At 43.1% G+C, this 20,770-nt stretch overlaps 1 protein-coding gene across 3 annotated transcripts in view; it reads right to left on the bottom strand.

The window, feature by feature from the left end:
• Positions 1-801: 801 nt before the first annotated feature.
• Positions 802-20,770, bottom strand: part of BORCS5 (BLOC-1 related complex subunit 5) — a 98,221-nt gene continuing 78,252 nt past the window's right edge. For all 3 annotated transcript variants that reach the window (XM_027594838.1, XM_027594837.1, XM_027594836.2), the window contains one exon: positions 802-1,536. In XM_027594838.1, the coding sequence (XP_027450639.1) occupies positions 1,306-1,536 (231 nt within the window). In that variant the 3' untranslated portion in view covers positions 802-1,305. The remainder of the gene's footprint in view (positions 1,537-20,770) is intronic.

The raw sequence follows: 20,770 nt of genomic DNA on the forward strand, positions 1-20,770 counted from the left end.
CCAGCTCCTGGTCGCAATGTTCCTGCCTCGATCTGTTCCTCCGTTCTTTTTTTAAGATTTTATTCATTTGACAGAGACACAGCGAGAGAGGGAACACAAGCAGGGGGAGTGGGAGAGGGAGAAGCAGGCTTCCCGCGGAGCAGGGCGCCCGATGCGGGGCTCCATCCCAGGGCCCTGGGACCGTGAGCTGAGCCGAAGGCAGACGCCCAACGACCGAGCCCCCAGGCGCCCCGTCCTCCGTTCCGTTTCTTTGCGTCATCAGTCTTCTCTTCCCCGGGGACAGTTCTGATGTGCACACTCCTGCACTAAGTACTTCTGTGGTTACTCGGGTGGGTTCCTGTCCTAAACTCCTGGCAGTTCAGCAGCCCTGAGAGTTTCCTCTCTTCAGAAAGGAAGGGCCGGGACCACGGAGCCCTGTTTGTAGTCGGGGCACCATGTCAGGCGCCTCGAGTGGGCTTGATACACGCCCGCTGCAGGCATTTCAAAGGCTGCCTAACGCCGCAGGGTTGCCGGGCTAGTAAAATAAATGTGGTTAAAACCTTCTTACAGACATTGGAGTCTTGCCAGTGCTGATGTAATAAAAAGAAACCTAAACCACATCTGCATTAAGGAAACCAGCTATCAGTGGGAGATGAGCCCGATGAGGGTGTTCAAAGGAAGTCCTCAGTCTCCGAGGACGACGCAGGACGGACACCATAACCCAGCACACAACAAAAACACCAGTGTTAAGCCACGGCAGGAACAGGGTGCCCCAGATAAAGACCTGATGTGACGTCAACAGGGTAGGAACAACACAGATACTTGGATTAAATTAGTTCTTTATGTTTACAACAATTCATAACACGGAAAGCCTACTGAGTAAAATTTCATGAAGGCATCAAGGACACAGAGCTTCTTAAAACATTTCTCCCCTTCTCTCTGGAGCTTTGCCCCACAAGCTAGACTTGACAATATACACTCTCGATTAAAGAAAAAAAATCTAAACAAAATAAAAAGAATTCCCGACACAGTTCTGTAACCAACTCCTAATAATTCAAATGCTCCAACTTCGGTTAGCACCGAGAATCAATTTGGTTCGTTTTGCAAAGGGAAAAATGCATCAAGGAAAGGGGATATAGGTGGGGCAGGCTCAGATTTTCAGGCCAGCCGGGCCGCGTCACAGCCCTTCCGGGAGTCCCAGAGCCTCCAACCAGCTTCACGATCCAGTCACCTCCTGGGACTTTGGTTCCCAACGTCCTCAGGGCATTGGCGGTGCCAGGCTCTGTTCCCACAGAACAACAGCCTGGCCGGAGGGGAGAGGCAGCTCTAGAGCCTGAGCTCTCGCTCTGGTTTCATGCTGAAGGGCTCCAACCTTTCGCTCTCCGGCAGCAGGCTGTTGAGCCGCTCCATCAGGGGCACAGTCTGGTCAATGCCCATCTGTATGCGGCGGAGGATGGCTGACATCTCGTTGACTTTCTGGATCTGCTCCGCGTATTTGGCGTATCTTTTCTGGCGCTCTTGCATGAAGCTGAAGAGAGTTTCTACAGACAAATCCATCTGTAGAGGGAGGAAAGAAGGGAAATACCTTAAACCTAGTGGAAGCAAGTCCTCCTCTCCAGAGGACCAGGTGCCCAGCATGAGTCCCACGGGCCAAATGGAAGCTGACGGGCTCAGCTTTGTCAACTGCTGCCCCACAGTCATCTTTGGAGGGGGACTCAGAGATGACTGCTTCTGGCTCTGTTTTGGGCATGTGAGCCACTTATACCTTGTTGAGACCGTCAGATTTTTTTTTCCTCTCTACTCAAAGAATCCTGGGCTTGGAAATTAGACCAGGGTTTGAATGTGGCTCTGCCACCTGAGTTGATAATACTTACCTTTTTTTGCACATCTGCAAAAAACAGGGACCTAGGGGCGCCTGGGTGGCTCAGTTGGTGAAGCGTCTGCCTTCAGCTCAGGTCATGATCCGGGGTCCTGGGATCGAGCCCCACATCGGGCTCCCTGCTCAGTGGGAAGTCTGCTTCCCCCTCTCTTGCTGCCGCTCCTCCTGCTCATGCTCCCTCGCTTGCTCTCTCTCCAATAAATAAAAATCTTAAAAAAAAAAAAAAACCAAACCAGGGAACTGATTCCCCAACTGTGAGGATGGAGTGAGAGAACACACCCAGCACAGGACCTGGCATGGCTCAGAGGTGCTTCACATTTGTCACTCCTCCCTGTCTTCCTTGAATGGCTGCAGGGTGATGGCCCCTTGGGGGGACAAGTGCAGGGAAAGGGGTGGATTTCTCTGACAGCCAAGGCTCAAGTCCATACCGTGCACCACACTGCTGTGAGGCAAACTGCTCCATGCACTCCCTCCCCCAGTTAAACAAATGTTAGGCTCTGTGCTCCCCTTTTGTGACTATTTTCTTCCCCTGGGGAAGTTTTTTGGAACCTGTCACCTGGATAAAAATAGGGGGCAGGAACGTCCAGCCCGTCAGGTGCCTATACCCACCCCTCCTGTGTAGGGAAAAAAACAAACTACCAAGACTCCAATTTTGACCCTTAAATTGAGTTCAAACGCTACTTCAGCCCCTCATTCTTATCCACTCCAGGAGTGTGCCCCTTCCCAACCCCCCGCCTCATGCAAAATGATGGCACCTAATACATGTTACCAGAGCCTCTGGAAATGGTGTGATAAAAACCAACCCACGGGTCGCCCGGGTGGCTCAGTCAATTAAGCATCCACTCTTGGCTTCAGCTGCGGTCACAATCTCAAGGTCGTGAGATCAAACCCCACGTTGGGCTCCGTGCTGGCCATGGAGCCTGCTTGAGATTCTTGCTCTTCCTCTCCCTCTGCCCCTCCCCACCCTCCCTCCCTCCCTCCAAACAAACACCAAACGAAACAAACAAGAGGAGACCAAAGCCAGCCCCAAGAAAAAATAACTAGTTCTATTTTTATACTGTTTGTCTGGGGGGGTGTGGAAAGAAGGCGAGTGAGGAAGGTGTTAGAAGAACTTCGCTTGTTTTTTCTATGTTAGCTCTTTCCTCACTTGTTCTGAAATGCTCAGGGGACAAAAAAACAGCTAGTGGGAGGAAGTGGGGGGAGGGAAACAGCCACCTCCCAACACTGTGGAAGCAATTTATACCTTCAGATGGTTCTCTGCAACGCTGTTCAGTCATTCAGCACTTTGAAGGTAGTGGGCCAGTAAATTATAGTGTTCCTGAGAGCCAGCCACTGGGCCTTTTCAGAATATGGCAATTCAGTTCAGCACCTAGAAACACTCCACCTTCCAACAGACAGTGGGTGACCTGGGAGCTTGCTGGAATCCTCATAAGAACCAGCAGAGCCCACTGAACTGCCTGCTCCAGCATTCAGAACCATCTTGAGTTACCACATTTCACTTGGCAGGGCCATTCCCGTCCTCCCAACAGCCAACTCTCCCAGACTAGACAAACACCTATGAAGTTTATCTGAAATGGCCTCCAAGACTCTAACTTGTCATGTCTTAGGGCCTTGGCAATCAACCACTCCCCCGACTTATACTTGATCAGACAGTGGTATTTGTTCAAGTGACAGACATGCCCACACATCTCCACATCTGACAGGGGCCCGTGTTTGATGTATCCAGAGCTTTTGCCTAAATCCACTTCATGTTTAGTGCCTGGGGGAGCTCACGTAATTCGAGCCTGCTGTTCACACACGCTGACAGTACGTCTGTCAAGAGTCAATTCCCTGAAAGTCCATGGAGGAAAAAAGCACAGAAGAAGAAACCTGAAGCTGAGTGACCTGCGAGGTCTCACAGCGACAGAACCAAAACTAGAAGCCAAACCTCCTCAGTCTAGCATCTTCCTTTCACCCATATTCCCCGAGCAAGAGAGTGTACCATTAGATTTTAGTTGGGGCATGGCATTGAATTGAATGATGGAGACGTTATTGCCTTTTAAACCTTTTCCCCTTCTTTCTGACTGCTGCCAGGAAAGTCTCGAGTTGGTGCAAGTAAGACTTTAAAACCTGGGGAAGTGTAACAAAACTGGTGATGCCTATTTCTCATGTCCCTGCCCTTCACTCTCTTGAGGCAACATGGCCGCTGACCCCTAGTGCCCGCCTCTGTGTGTACCCATGTGTGTACAGACGGACTCCAGCACGTCCGACCAGACTTCAGTAAGGCAGTATCTAATGCAATTCCGAATCTTACCATTTTGACAACCTGGAACATATCCTTATTCACCTTTCCTATTTCTATTTTTGGCACAGAGATTCTGATGAGGAAGCAGATACATAATACACAGTCAACAGACCTCTGCTGGTGCTACAGTGTGCCGTCCCGCATGCAAGGTCCTGGGGACACAGGTACCGAGAACCACACTGTTTGTACCCCACACAGCTTACTCTGTACATCGACATGACTTTTGTTTTCCACTGTCTTTGTTAACGTATCTTGGCTCTTCCAGAAAACAGGCCCAGAAAGGGAAATGTTGCAAATAACTTTGTTTCAGAAAAACCATGTAAGTGAAAAAACTATTAGATTTTCCAACAGAGAATGACTGCTTATTTTCCACAACCTTTGCCTCAAAACCCACACCTTGCTTTGACCACATGACTAAGTTCTAGTCAGAGGTACGTATATGTGGCAGTCTCTCATGGCAGCTTCTGGGTATCTTCCTTAAAACTCAGCTGGCATAGACCCTGCTCCTCCTTCTTCATCCCTTCCCTCACTCTGCTCCTCCAGGCAGCATGCAGATGCAGCCCCCTTCGACCGGCGAACAAGTAAGGTCACATCCCGGGGACGGTAGAGCAGAGCACCAGAGGACTAGGTCTATGAGGACTTTTGTGGATGAGAGCAGTACCAGGCCTGCGAGAGAAGAAATTTCCATTCTGTATAAGCCACTGTGATTTTGGACCTCTGTACCACCACTTAACTTTAATCTTATACGGGTAGAAATGAATGAGATAAATTCCCTGCCCTCAGAGAACTCACTGTTTACTCTTAAATTCATACCTCAAATGTTGCCCTGCTAGGACATGCATATACTGTCTCTGATGGCAGTACACGTCAAAGGACAAGTAAAAAAGAAGGTGAAATTATTTGTGGGTGTAACTACAGGCTTTACTAAGACATGAGTTATCTGTAGAATGTGCTCAAGCTTGTTCCAAATACCTTATTTGGATAGTACAGCCTAATTGCTCATCTGGGCAGTCCACTGTCAGAAACATCCAAGATATTAGCAAATCAACCCAGCAATGATACATCAGAACCAAGTGAGGTTTATCTCAAAGATGAAAGCCTTTTCAGCATCTGAAAAATAAAGTTATTTGCCATTTCAACAGAATAAAGGTTAAAAATTATATAATCATTTCAATAGATGCAGAAAAAGCATTTGACAAATTCACTTATGAAAAGTTTTGAAAATCTGGAACAGAAGGAAACTTCCTCAACCTAATAAAGGGCATTTATGAAAACCTACAGCAAACATCACAGTGGTAAAGGACCCTCTTTATCTAATCAGGAACAAGGCAAGGATGTCCACTCTCATCACTTCTTTTCAACACTGTACTAGAAGTCTTAGCCAGTGTAATAAATTCATACAAGGAAATAAAAGGCATAGGAACTAGAGAGGAATACATAAAAGGGTCTTCATCTGTAGATGACATGACAGTGTACTTAGAAAAATCTTAAGGAATCTACCAAAGACTAATAAAACTAACAAGTGAGTTTATTAGCAAGGTTGCAAGATAGATGGCGAATATACAAAAATTGATTGTACTTCTGTATACTTGCAATGAACAACTAGACAATATAATTTAAAAACATTATTTACAATTGCACCCAACAATTACGTAGGGGAAAATTCAACAAAACATCTACAAGACCTGTACACTGATAATACAAAACTCTGCTGTGAAAAATTAAAGGTGATCTTAAAAAATGGGTAAGTATACCATGTTCATGGATTGGAAGATTCAATATCATTAAGATGTCAATTCTTGCCGAGAGTCAACTGCAAGCTGAATCAAAATTCTAGAAGGAATTTTTTGCTGATTCCAAGTACACAAAATGGCCAAAAGAATTTTTAAAAAACTACAAAGTTTGAAGACTTACAGTACTTGATTTCAAGACAGTATAAAGTCACAATAATTAGGTTAGTATGATATGGGCACAGAGACACATAGATCAATGAAACTGAACAGACAGTACAGAAATAGGTCTAAACATATGTGGTCAATTGTTGTTGTTGTTTTTTTAAACAAAGGTTCCAAGGTAATTCAGTGGGGAAAGTAAAGTTTTTCAATAATTTGTACTAGAACAACTAGATCTCTGTATGGGAAAAAATAAATCTGGACCCCTACACTTCACCCCATACACAAAAATTACCAAGAAATGGATCACAGTCCTAAACATAATAGCTACAACTATAAGACCTCTAAAAAGAAAACAGGAGAACAACCTTTGCTATCTGGAGTAGGCAAAGAATCTTCATCAAAATTTAAAACTTTTCTTAGACACCATTAAGAAAATGAAAAGTCAAGCCACAGACTAAAAGAAAATATTTACAATACATATATTTGATAATAGACATCTAGAATATGTAAAGAACTCTTAAAACCCAATATTAAGAAAAAAAGCCAGGGGTACTTGGGTGGCTCAGTTGGTTGAGCATCTGACTCTTGATATCTGCTCAGGTCATGATCTCAGGGTTGTGAGATCAAGCCCTGCCTTGTCAGGCGCGGGGCTCAGTAGGGAGGTCTGCTTGAGATTCTCTTCCTCTGCTCCTCCCCGCTCCTTGCTCTGTGCTCACTCTCTCTCAAAAAAAAAAAAAAAAAAAATCTTGGGAAAAAAAAGAAAGAAAGAATGAAAAAATCCAAATTTGGGATATTTTCAAGAGTACTGCCCCGGGGGCGCCTGGGTGGCTCAGTTGGTTAAGTTGCCTTCGGCTCAGGTCATGATCCTGGAGTCCCGGGATCGAGTCCCACATCGGGCTCCCTGCTCAGCAGGGAGTCTGCTTCTCCCTCTGACACTCTTCCCTCTCGTGCTCTCTCTCATTCTCTCTCACTCAAATAAATAAATAAAATCTTAAAAAAAAAAAAAAGTACTGCCCGGGGCTTCTGTCTTGTTAAAACACTAATTGAATTTCTAAGGGAAAAAAATCAGCTTTTAAAATCTTTAAAAGGAGAATTAAGACCCCTTTCAGGAAAGTAAGCCTCCAACTGATCAGCTGAATATGAACTGAGTTTATTAAAAAGAAAGGTAGGGGAGAAGGGGTCAGTGAAGAATCCTCCAGGAGATCATCTGGACATGGAATCTGACCCTCTTGGGACAAAAAATTCAAAATGTATACAAGTAAAACTTGTCTGAAGATTGCACCTACAGGCACTATTAAGGAAACTGAACTACAGATCAGGGAAAAAAACAGGGTGCCTGGCTGGCTCAGTGGGTTGAGCATGCAACTCTTGATCTCAGGGTTGTGAGTTCAAGCCCCACAATGAACAATCTCTACAGTGGGTGTAGAGATTACTTAAAAATAAAATCTTTAAAAAAAGGAAAAGGAACAAAAAGAGTAGCTAGATGCTAACCAAACAGTTGTCTGAAAAGAACTCCCTTGCTAAAGCTCTGACACATCTTCCCTGGCGGAAAAAAAATTCTACTCAGTTCTCAAATCACTCTGGAGGCTTCTAGCTCATGACCAAGACTAAATCCCATTCCTTGTCTACTGCCAAATGAGAAGTGGCTATTCATAACGTTGCACATCGAACCTCAGGGAGACCTGTTTCATGGAAACTCCTGTCTTGACTGAGCTCGAGTGGCAGACTCCAATGCTTTCAGACCCACTGGCTTAAATTCTCAATAGTTCACTTCCCAAAGGTTTAGCCAGAGCTTTTACCTCAGGTGTGAACTGACTGTTCAGACCCTCCAAATGACCTATGTAGATATCTGAAGGCATTCCTAAGCTCCAACTGAGACTGAGAGTCACTCTCTGAGGAGCAGCCTTCTATGGAAGCAACACAATAAATAAAAAAAATTAAGGTGAATCATTCTAGATTCACAACCAACTTATATAGCTTGCAGATGAAGAGAGTGGTGTCAGAATTGGGTCAAAATCTTGGTTCTGCATATGACTGCTTACCTTTGTAACTTTTTTCTTTTTAAAGTAATCTCCATGCCCAATGTGGGGCTTCAGCTCATGACCCCAAGATCAAGAGTCACAGGCTCTACCAACTAAGCCAGCCAGGCACCTCTCTACCTTTGTGACTGAGCCAGTCACTTAACCTCTTTGAGCCTTAGCTTCTTCACCCTTAAATTGGGCATAATGACAGTACCTATTTCAGAAGGCTGATGTGAAGAGTAATGAGATAACATGTACAAAAAGCCTATAATAGCCCCCAGAAAAACAGAGCACCATAAATTATAACATATATGTGAACTGAAATAGAAACTATGTCTAAAAATTCCTTTTCATGACATGGAAAAACAGGGTAAGGAATTTAGTAAATAAGGGCAGGGAAAAGAATGACATTTTGAGGTATCCAACAGACACAATATATCTTTGTTGTAACGGCGGGAGAACTTATTGTTATGCCTCATGGCTAGTACATTAACTATCGTCAAGGCTTACACAATCACAGTGACAATTTACCATTGTGTTTTTCACTGACACGTTTCATTTTTGTTCCAAACTTTGCTACTGAAAAACTTACAACAGTCACACTACTCATCTTGTAGTTTCCTGACAGAAACATTTTACACTACATAATAACTAAAATCATTATTTACCTACAAGTCCTTCCATGTGTTTTTGATTTATGCGTTCAGCCATGAGAATGAGTAACTCCTTCCACTGTTTGTGGTAAAATAAAATGGTGAAATAAAAAATATATAGGTGTACATGCATGTATATATATTTTTTCAAAAGATATTTTGAAAGCAAGCAGAAGAGCTTTAAAAAATGGTGTCTTCCCCAAGAGGAGTCCATTGCTTCAAAAATTTTGTTACATAAAATTTCCTGATGGGGTGCCCTGGCTGGCTCAGTTTGGTGGACGCTGCAACTCTTGATCTTGGGTTGTGGTTTCGAGCCCCACAATGGGTGTAGAGATTACTTAAAATCTTTAAAAAAGATTTCCTGATAAAATAAGCTTTGATGCTAGTGTCACACAGGTCGGTCATCCTATGTAAGATATCAAAATGCTTGATGTAACTTCCTTTTCAAAGTAAAGGTAATCTTTTCAAAGTAGTGGTACATACTACAAAGGCCTATAGTTTTAAGTTAGATGTATAATACAGTAAGAACTTCACAAAGATACTGTACATCTTCTAAATTCCTAAAACCTTAATCATAGATATGTATAATACCTTTTTCACAGATCAAAAGAAAAATCAGTAAACTGTGTACCACAGTTAACAAAATTCAAGTTTATATGATCAATAGACTCGTTTTCCTATCAGTGACTTAAGTTTAAAAAAAAATGTTAAAAAAGACTGCTTAAGGGACGCCTGGGTGGCTCAGTCAGTTAAGCATCTGCCTTAGGGTCTGGTCATGATCCCAGGGTCCTGGGATTGAGCCCCACATCGGGCTCCCTGCTCAGCAGGGAGCCTGCTTCTCCCTCTCCTCCCTGCTCATGCTCTCTCTTGCTATCTCTCTCTCTCAAAGAAATAAAATCTTAAAAAAAAAAAAAAAGACTGCTTAAGAACTCAACTGAGACTACATTAAAAAAAAAAAAAAAGTCATGTTATCTTTCCCACCCTTTAAAAGTATTGTTCAGTTCTTAATGTAATAATGTCTCTCAGTTAACTTAAGTGTCAAGGTCAACTTTTATTTGGTTTCAATAGTTCACTTTCTCTGTACTCATTCTACATTTAAGTTCCTGTTTCCCAAAGAGATCAATTTAGGAATATGGGGTAGGAAGCAGAGGCCATGAAGGGCTAAGGCCAGCTCACCAAGGGCCGTCTGCCCCTCTTCCCACATTCCAAATCCTGCCCAGCTTTGTTCTTCCTTTGGACAGACATCCTTCTTTGGAAATGCTTCAGTGTTTTACATAAAGCTTCACCTTTTTACATATTCTAAGTGCCAAAACTACCAACTCCCCTGATTAGAGAACATTAGCATAGCCATATAAATCAGTACTGTTCCAAGGGCAAAATCTGCTGTTGCAAATTCATTTCTCCAAAGATAAAACAAATGGCCAATAAGTACATGAAAAGATGTTCAACATCATTAGTCATCAGGGAATTGGAAATCAAAACCACAGATACTACTTCACACTCACTAGGATGGCTAAAATAAAATGGCAGATGATAGTGAGGATGTGGAGAAACTAAAATCCTCGTGCACTGCTAGTGGCAACGTAAAATGGTGCACTGCTTCAACAACAGTTTGGCAGTTTCTCCAAAAGTTAAATACAGAAGTACTATAGAATCCAGCAATTTCACTCCTAGGTATATGTCCAAGGGCACTACAACATATGTGCATGCAAAAACTTGCATACAAATGTTCATGGCAACATTGTTCAGACAAAAAGCAGAAACAACCCAAATGTCCATCAGTGTATATCCCTACAACTGAATAGGATTGAGCCATAAAAAGGCATGCAATACTGATCTAAGCTACAAAAGAGATGAGCCTTGAAAACAGTACGCTAAGTGAAAGAAGCCAGACACAAAAGGCCACATATTATATGACTCCATGTATATGAAATGTCCAGAACAGGCAATCTGTAAAGACAGAAGGTAGATTAGCTGTTGGCAGGAAATAGGAGAATGGGGGATGGGAGTGACTGTTAACATATAGGTGATGAAAATGTTCTGAAATTAGACAGTGGTGTTAGATGAACAACTTTGTGAATATACTAACAACCACTGAACTGCCCCACTATAAAAGGGTGAGAGGTACCTTGAAGCCGAGTTCTCAGCAATCTCCCAGAACCTTCCTTGCTGGTTCTTAAACTGACCCCTTAATGGCTGCATTCTTAATCTCAATCCTGACTAGAGGCACCTTCTGCTTTTAATTTAAATTTAAATTTAAGTTTTTATTTAAATTCCAGTTAGTTAACATACAGTGTTACATTGGTTTCAGGCATACAGTATAGTGATTCAGTACTTAGGTACAACATGGGGTGCTCATCGCCAAGTGCCCTCCTTGATCCCCATCACCCATTTAACCCACCCCTCCCACCTCCCCTCTGATAACCATTAATTTGTTCTCTATCGTCAGGAGTCTGTTTCTTGCTTTGCCTCTCTCTCTTCCCCTGCCCTTTACTCATTTGTTTCTTAAATTCCACATGAGTGAAATCACATGGTATTTGTCTTTCTCTGACTTATTTCACTTAGCATAATACTCTCTAGCTCCATCCATGTTGTTGCAAATGGCAAGATTTCATTGTTTCTTATGGCTGAGTAATATTCCATTGTATATATACACCACATCTTTAACCATTCATCAGTTGATGAACACTTGGGCTGCTTCCATAATTTGGCTATTGTAGACAATGCTGCTATAAACATCGGGGTGCGTATATCTCTCTGAATTAGTATTTTTATATTCTTTGGTAAATACCTAGTAGTGTGATTGCTAAATCATAGCATAGTTCTGTTTTTTGAGGAAACTCCATACCGTTTTTCAGAGTGGCTGCACCAGTTTGCATTCCCCCAACAGTGGAGGCACCTTCTTCTCAAGATCTTTCTTCTACTCTCAGATCCTGGTGCTTGGGCTTAGTTGTTCTATCAGTTACCATCTGATTTTGTCTTTGACTCACATGAGTAGCTGTCTCCACTTCAGAGAATCGAGTCGAATGCCCCCTGCCACCAGTTTGGCCCATTCTGACCAACCCTCCATCTTCTATCCCTAAGCACATCTTCACCATTTGCCCTTTACTGGGGATTCAAAGATTATGAAGGTTAGCGTGTGCTGGGCTGCAACAAAAACTTTTCCAGGTCAACTACGTGTTTTCTTGGGTTTCTGACCCTCCTCCTGATCATCATTCCCACAGAGGATTTGGGAGCTCTCTGAGGCAATCTTCTCTAGGATGCCTCTCTCTTGCACAATGGACACAATGGGAAGATGTTTTCATTAATTACACCATGGGCTAGATGGCACCAATTACCACAAATGGGACACTTTGAAGCAATCCTATTTCTGTACACAACAGTTCACAAGGACAGCTTATAAAAGTAAACTTTTACCATTTATTCTCATATCATACATTTGCTCTGTAAATCAGCTGAGAAACTCCTCTCTGGCAAATCTCAATCTACATGATCTACCAAAATCAAAACCTGAAGTACATACAAGTGGGACTTTTTGTAACACATGTACATATTAGGATGATAGGTAGGCAGAACACAGTATATAACAGTAATTCCCTAGTTGTTTTAATTAATGTAATAAAATAATGTATAACAGTTACAACTACTATACCTTGAGTATCTACTAAATGTTAGGCATTGTACTATGTACCACGCACACAGTCTTTGTTCCTCACAAAAGTTTTATAGGGAAAATGTCACTCTCTTTCTAGAGACGTGGAACTGGAGACTCAGATCACAGAATGTGTCCAGGGTCAAAGAGCCAGTACCAGCAGTGAAGCCAGAATTCAAACCCATGCTTTTCCCTCTAATCTTCACCTATCTTTTCCCCAGAGCTAATTAATTTGAATGTCAATTCATTTCAATTAAATACATACCATGTTGAACAATGTGTTCCATACTTTTTTTTTGAAAACCTTAACAGATGAACTGAAATGGCAATTTCTGACAGTTTTCAAGTGGAGTGAAAGAACACACTTTTGTTCCTATTTTAACCACCAAGATTTATTTTTTAATAACAAAAAAAACAAATTACCAGATATAGCATGGATATTTACAAAACAAAAACAGAGGAGACCAGAGGGAATAATCTTTGTCAGCAGATAAACTGGAATGACATTTTCACTGGCAAAGTCTGTTTGTACACTTTGGACTCTGATGCTTCACTTATACAAGCATTACACAATCCTTGACTTCACCAAGGGAGCTTAAACACAGAATGTTGGAGCTGCAGGAATCCTTGACAGTAAAGGCTACTCCAGAGTGCTTGAGCCATTTGTAGAAGCCCACTGGGCGGGTACTGCCAGAGCCGGGCTGGGTTCCACATCTCACGGTCGCTGTCAACCATCCCAAGGAATGAAGGTCGGCCAGTGACATTTCCTTTTCCACAGTTCGTTCTACTTTGTCAAGTGAATAAAACTGTGTGAAAACTGTGACTTGATTTCCATCCATAAAGAACCCCCCAAATCTGTTGTTAATGAATGTCAAAGTCAAATCAGACATCTCTAAGTCCGTTAGGAATAGGAACCTGCTCAGGTGGGCCTACATCTGCAATTAGGAGCATATAGGTCAAAATTGTGCACAGTTTCTACTTCCTTCTGGCATTACGTAAACCTTCCCCGGGTCCTTATTAGTCTGCCATTTCCTGTTGCGAAAGGAACAAACAATGGGCAGACTGTCCCCAATGTTTTCATTAATTACAACACAGGCTGAATGGCATTGATTACCACATAATGGACATTTTGAAGTGATCCTGTTTCCTTTTTTCAAACAATGTATCTAAATGTCTCCTAAAAGAAACACATTTGGGCCTTCAAGAGAATTAAGACATACCAGGACCTCAAGAATTTGAATTGCATCACTTTGTTCCAACAGTAATTTTATGACTGGCCCAACTTCCCCAAACGCCTTCTTACACTGTGTTAGGCCTAGGAGGGAAGGTAGGAGAGGAATCTCAAAGCCTTCAGGCAGTTTCCACAGCTAAGTATGAGAAAGTCCGGCCGACTACCTCTTTCCTCCCCATCCTTCACAAAAGAGCTAGTGAGGGCCTCTGAAAGGCAGCAAGTGAAGAAAAAAAATCAGGGTACAAATAAAGTTCAGGGCAGAAATCCCGCTTCTCCCTGCCCTTGGGAGAGCCTTCCCTGTACACGACACAAGATAGTAGTTGGGGGCACAAAGACACACTCTGGCTTTGAGAAGTCTCTGTTCCGCTTCCTTCCTAGTCAGAGTCCCTCTCTGCAGTCCCAGAGAGGGAGTGGGGGCAGCATGAAGCCCCTCAGCACAGGTCTCCTCTCTGGCTCTCCCTCATTATCACCAGTCCCCCAAGATCCCAGTAAAAGGCCCTCTTCTCAAAAGAGTGATCAGGGGAAAGTGTGGAAAGTTAGCCTGGATGAGGGCAGAGTTGGCATTTTAAATGTGTAACTGTGGGGTCTGCGGGGTTATTTTTGTAAGTGTGGCTGCATCCTGTCAGGATTGCTTTTGAAGTATAAAAGTGTATCATGAAATTACGAAGGGAATATTGTAAAGGAAGCCAGGGTCAGGGAAAGTGTGTGAGCACTGCACATGAACGATGAGAGGACGTGAGAAGCCAAGGTGTTAGGGTAAGGAACAGAAGAGAAAGAAAGTAGAACGGTAGAAAAAGCATGGGTCTTAGATCTGGGTTTGAGTCCCAGCTCTACCATTTTACAGCTGGGTCACCCCGCATGGTTTAACTTTCAGGTCTCTGAATCTCAGTTTCTTTGGAAATGTAGATGACAGGGCACGTAAAATGCTCATTCACCCCTGGCACGCGGCCCAATGTAAAAAGTGACAGCTGTGTTATCAGGACTACTATTACTACTATATTAAGAGAGAATCTGGAGCAGTTGTGCTGGTAGATGGAGTGGGTGGATGGTGAAGAAAATCTGGGAGCCTCGTCACTAACCCGGACTCCCCTTAGCAGTGTCCAGGACTAAAGGGAAATAAAGGTAAGTCTGTATGAACCTAAGTGACACAGTCAATATTTAAAGCTCAGGTGACTAAAACAATGTCAAACTGGGTCATGTGCTCTATAATTCCATGTATGCACCCCAATCGTCCGTGAACACAGTCCCTTTTTTGATTCAGAGTAGAGAACAGACCTTACAGGTGGTGTGGAAGTAAATACTTTACTGTCAAAATTCTCTACCCCGTGCCTGAAGAAAGAATGTGAGAATACGAACATACTGATTTGGGCGTATCTCAGTTGAAGCCAGACGGTGTGCTCCTAAGCCCTATGCTGGATGACCTCACTGGACATGTGACGGCCATAGCATTACCCATGCAGAAGGCTGAGGTGACAGCTCAGCTCAATACACACATTCATCCAGCAGACACTGCCTGAGCACGTGGGGAGAAATGAGGCAGGAAATGGCTTCTGACCAGGGGAAACCAGGAATGCTGCATGCCCAGGCCATTGGCAGGTACTGATGGGATTGTCAGATCCACCAGGCAGGGACGGGGAGCAGACTCTAGCAGAAGGGAAGATGAGAGACACGGAGAAGCAGGAGAGACCAGAGGGCAGTGTGAATATGGTGGACGTGGGAGAATACGACTGTGACTGCTCTGGGACGGAAAGGCAGGGGAGGCAGTGCTCACAGAGAGACTCCAGGTCTCGGCAAGGATGAAGAGGGAATGGCTGAGGTGCCTTAGGGTTAGGGAGAGATCATTCCTGAAACTGTGCCACTAATACTCATACTTCTACAGATTCACACCACTTCCTCCTGGTCTTGCTGCATTTGAGATAAATGTCTTTTACTCCCTAAAATGATCTCTTCATTTACATAGCTCCCCGCAGTCCTACAGAGCACCTTCCCATTCATGATCCCACTCACTCTAGGCTGCAGGGCGGCCGTCACCTTAACTCTCTGTGTGAGCAATTTCTATTAGTGGTTTGATGTGACCTTAGACAAGTAGTAAGCTCTCTAGTCATGTGTAGCATGAACTGTGAAGTAATGCCAGGATGGCATCTAAAGGCTTACAATATTAAAATCTAGTTTGCTGGGGCGCCTGGGTGGCTCAGTCGGTTAAACGTCCAACTCTTGATTTCAGCTTAGGTCATGATCTCAGGGTCGTGAGACTGAGCCCCACGTTGGGGCTAACTCTGTGAGGAGTGTGCTTCTCTCCCTCTCCCTCTGCCCCTAACCCTTGCTTGCGCTTGTGCTGTCTCTCAAAAATAAACAAATAAATCTTTAAAATAAAATTTGTCAACATGGGCAGAAAAAAGCTGTTGCTTCAAGCTCTAAGAACACATCCTAGATAAATCCTTTGGGAATCCTTGAGACCTGAAAGAATTAGTGATATTTTAAAAATATGGATCTGTGGGTGCCTGGGTGGCTCAGTTGGTTAAGCGACTGCCTTCGGCTCGGGTCATGATCCTGGAGTCCTGGGATTGAGTCCCGCATTGGGCTCCCTGCTCATCAGGGAGTCTGCTTCTCCCTCTGACCCTCCCCCCTCTCATATGCTCTCTCTCATGCTCTCTCTCAAATAAATAAAATCTTTAAAAAAAAAATATGGATCTGCAAGTGTCCTCCCTACTAACAACAGAGATAGCAAATAAGTCTCCACTTCAGAACATCCAGATTAAGTATGACAATAAGCAGATTGTTAATAAGGACAAGAATTTTGGGTACTGAAATTGTCATTGGTCAAAAAAATTTGATAAATTTTAGGTATAGGCAGAGTTTTGAGGAACAGTCTCCTGGTTCACTCTGTACTAGCCAGATCTTTATCTTACAAGTTCCTTTCTAGAAAGGTCTTCCTGGTCCACCCTACCTATAATTTCCATCCCAATGACATTTCAAATCCCTTTTCTTGCCTTAGATTTCCATTCTTAGCACTTATCTTACACTTTTTTTTTTTTTACTTTTTTACCTTTATTGTCTGTTTCCCCAGACACGTAAGGTTCTATGAGGAAACAATTCTACTTTGTTCAGTGATATATCCTCAACACCTAAAACAGAGCCTGGCACAGAGATGAATGAGTCCATAAGTGAAGCAGACATGTAAAGGCACATGCATACAAAGTTCTGAAAGGCATGTTCTTATCGCAGTGAGTCAAAATTCTGCACCCAGGAAGAGAGAGCCCTAATAAGACTCATATGTTATGGGGGGGGGGGGGGGGAAGAATAGCGGTATTCCAAGTTGGGAAAAAAATGTATGTTCAAGATAGACACATATAAAGTACAGAAAATAGAATGAAGCAGGCTAAAAACAAATACCACCAATCATCTCATCATTAACGGGCAACCACAACTGTCATGTTTCCTTTGAATCTTTTTTTAAAAAGGTATTTAACATAGTTGAAATCATATTGACTGTATAATGCTGTGTTCTGATTTTTCACTTAATGTGAAAAGCTTAAGTGTTTTCATAGTATCACCTGGTTTTCATTGACAGGACTTAGATCAAGTGAACTTTATCATAAAAATTTGCCCTTCTGAATCTCAAAGTTGGGCTACAGATGCATTTTAGGAATATAAGCTGACAGATGACACAGATGTTCAAAGTGTAGCTCAAAATGTAATACAGCCCTGGGCATGCATATAGACTACATTTCCCAGCCTACTTTGGAGTTAGCTGTGGCCGTGTGATTGAGTTCCAGCCACAGTGACGTGTGACACAGGTTTGGTCCACAAAATCTCCCATCTGTGCTATTCCATTCTTTCCTCTTCTGCCAACTGGGTGCTATCAGGACGTGGTCTTTGGTTGGGTATGGCAGAGCCACATGATGGGAGGAGCCTAAATCCCTGAACTCAAGGGAGGAGAGTCACCTGCTACCATCCAGAAACATCCACCCTGAACATGAGCAAGAACTAAACTTCTGTCTCATTTGAGCCATTACACATTTCTTCATCTATTTATAGCTGCAGTCTAGCCTACCCTACCTAACACAACTCTCAAACCTTTATTTTCCCTAATAGAATAAAGGCACTATGATAAAGATAGTAAAATAATTGAAGAATATATTAAGTTCTTCATTTAACAAACATTTATTAAATGTCTACTATGTGCCAGGCATTGTTCCAAGCCCGGGAGCAACATTCAAATTGCTAAAATTCTTTGTTTTTCTTCACCGAAAGAGACAGGACAGGGAATAGCTTTTCCCAGCCCTACTTCCAGTTCTATAGCCCACGTGCCCTTAATGCGCTTACGCTCTAGCTTACAGATGGCAATTACTCTTGGATTCCAGAGGCAGCTAAAGGGGCCTCCACCACTGCCCACTCTGGCAGACTGGAAATGACCTATGGGCGGGAGAGGGACGGAGGCTCTAGTAGCTGGCTCATGCGGCTGGTACTAGAAAAGCTGGCAGCCCCAGCCGTCTAGGGGCATGTCGAGGGCAAGCAAACTGGGGGGGGGGGGGGGGGAAGAGGGCTGCTGTTCACACATACTCATATGTCAGTATCCAGAATTAGAAGGGAGTTAAATCTTGGAGCAGTCAAATAACTGGGTTGTGCTCCTGCCTCGCCAAAAAATACAAGCCTACATTTCCAAAGGCAATTAATAAACTAGATTGGGCCTGCTTCCAGGATTTCAGCCTTTTGGCAGGACAGCGCTGGTGTAAAGGAAGTGTGGGGCCAGGCCCAAGGAAGTACTGTACGGTCTACCTTACAGCCAGACAAACCAGAATAAGCCCAATCCTCCATCTGCATTTCCTGCCACCTAAGGGACCAGTTGTATTTCTTACCAAAAAGAAAGTTGCCCAAAGGACAAGAATGGGGGAGAATTATAATTATACTGTAAGGTCTCAACCTGAAATTTACAACAGAGTAACTTGTAAAATAGAAAGGGAACACAAAACTTTCTTTTAAATACCCTCAGCACATTAGCAAAAAGAAGCCAAACATCTCAACGATCTTGTCAAAATTTGTAGTTTTAAGTAAACACTCCCAACCCATTTCATAATTTGAGGTCAAGCAAACAGAAAACAGTCTGAGGGTATGTTTAAAAGCAGCAACAGGAATCTAACAAGGCTGAACTTTAAAGGAGATTCAGTTCAAGGTGGTAAAGGGTAACAGCCTCACCAGGCCAGTGATCCACATGAACCAGGCTTTTAATTGAAGGAGCTACAATGAAGGCTAATGCCACCTCAGACACTGATTCTCTGTGCAACACTGTAAGCGATTCATTTAACCTTGACCAATCTCTTCCCCAGCCCCATGGGAGGAAGCATGGTACAGGAAGTGAGGCCAAATACTTGGAAAATGGCTCCACCTAGGTCTTAAAGATTTCAGTACTGTCAACAGAAAGAAATCCTTGCCCAGCTGTGTGTGCCAGCCCATGCCTGGTAGCTCACTCCTTCAAACACCAGTTGAGTGTCTACTGCATGAAAAAGGAAACTAAAATAAAAATGAAAGGGGCGCCTGAGTGGCTCAGTTGTTAAGCATCTGCCTTCGGTTCGGGTCATGGTCCCAGGGTCCCGGGATCGAGCCCCGCATCAGGCTCCCTGCTCAGTGGGAAGCCTGCTTCTCCCTCTCCCACTCCCCCCTGCTTGTGTTCCCTCTCTTGCTGTGTCTCTATCAAATAAACAAAAAAATCCTTAAAAAATAAAATAAAATAAAAATGAAAGATTCCAAAGAAGTAGAATGTAAGTAGTATGGTCATGTAGGAAAGAGGGCTGGCAATCTTCTATCATATCTCATCATTTTACCTAGAATAAAAATCTTGGGCAAATCCCAAAGAAACTCAAGGACCTTGTTTTCTTTATTTGTGCAATGAAAGGGCTGCATCAGAAAAACTTTAGGGTCTCTTTGTAATCCCATGTAATCATGTGGCTTTCTCAGAACTAAAATTCTTTCTTACACCTGTTCATCTAAACCTCCATTCAATGCTTTATATTGGTGTATCCTAGAATAGCATGCTTATCAACACACCCAAGAATGAAAAACACAGATTACCAGAATCATACCATGAATTTAGTCTCAAGGCCTTTGAGCCAGCACAGAATAACTATAATGAAATAAACCTAGTGGTTTTATCTTAGTTCACAAACTATTCCAATCTAGGAACATACTTACCCATTGACAGCAACTACAGTGAGGCAGAAACATGATCCAGGTCAGTGACAAGAGCTGCTCCAAATGTCTCAACTATGTCTTCCTGAGACTGTGTATTTGCCACCTGCCCTTCTCTCCCAAATCTCCTGCCCCTGGGGAAGGCACCCTCATTTAGTAGGATTTACGTTCCTTTCACTTTTCAGTTAACCCAAATTTCAACGGTTGATGTGACCTAAAACTAAAAGTGTCTGCCTGCCAACTTGAACCTTAACTAGAAATGAGTTATCACAGAAAAATCACTGAAATGACAAGAGTGATGTGTCCACAGCCTAGAAGCCAAGGACTAATCATTCACTGCCATCCAATTTCACAGTTCTCATGATTCATGTTCCCAGGCACTGGTTTGTTACTCACAAAGTAGAATAAACAATTAACCACAAAAAATTACACATATCACATATCCTTAGCATGGAAGAAATCATGCAGGGCTTGAGAGAAATCAAGAGTGAGCTAAAAAATTGTCTTGCCTCTACTTAGTTCTTTATCATACTTGGGTTGTTGAGAGTACAGCTTAAAACAAGCCAATATTCAGGCTGCTACTGGTATCAAGAAACTACATATAGGCCAATTCATGGCATTAGGGTTAGGCTTTTCTCTTTAGTCATTATTTATATTAAAAACAACCGACAAGAGCCAACACTGTAGTGTTTACCATATGGCAGACAAAGTCCTGAGTACTTCCCAGACAGTAACTCATTCAACCCTCACCAAAATCTTTCTGAGGTGGATACTATTCTTACTCTATTTAACAGAAGAAGAAATTGAGGCTCAGAAAGACTGAGTTACTTGTTCAAGGTCACACAGCTAGTTAGAGGCAGTGCCAGGATTTGAATCCAGGCAATGAGGCTCTGGAGTTTACACATAGAACCACTATGCAGAAGCACCCACAAATATAAGGTACATGCTATCCCCCCTTAGCTGAGCCATCTGTGACTCCCAGTGCTCAAA

Source organism: Zalophus californianus, chromosome 9, assembly GCF_009762305.2.
Source record: "Zalophus californianus isolate mZalCal1 chromosome 9, mZalCal1.pri.v2, whole genome shotgun sequence".
Lineage (NCBI taxonomy): Eukaryota > Metazoa > Chordata > Mammalia > Carnivora > Otariidae > Zalophus > Zalophus californianus.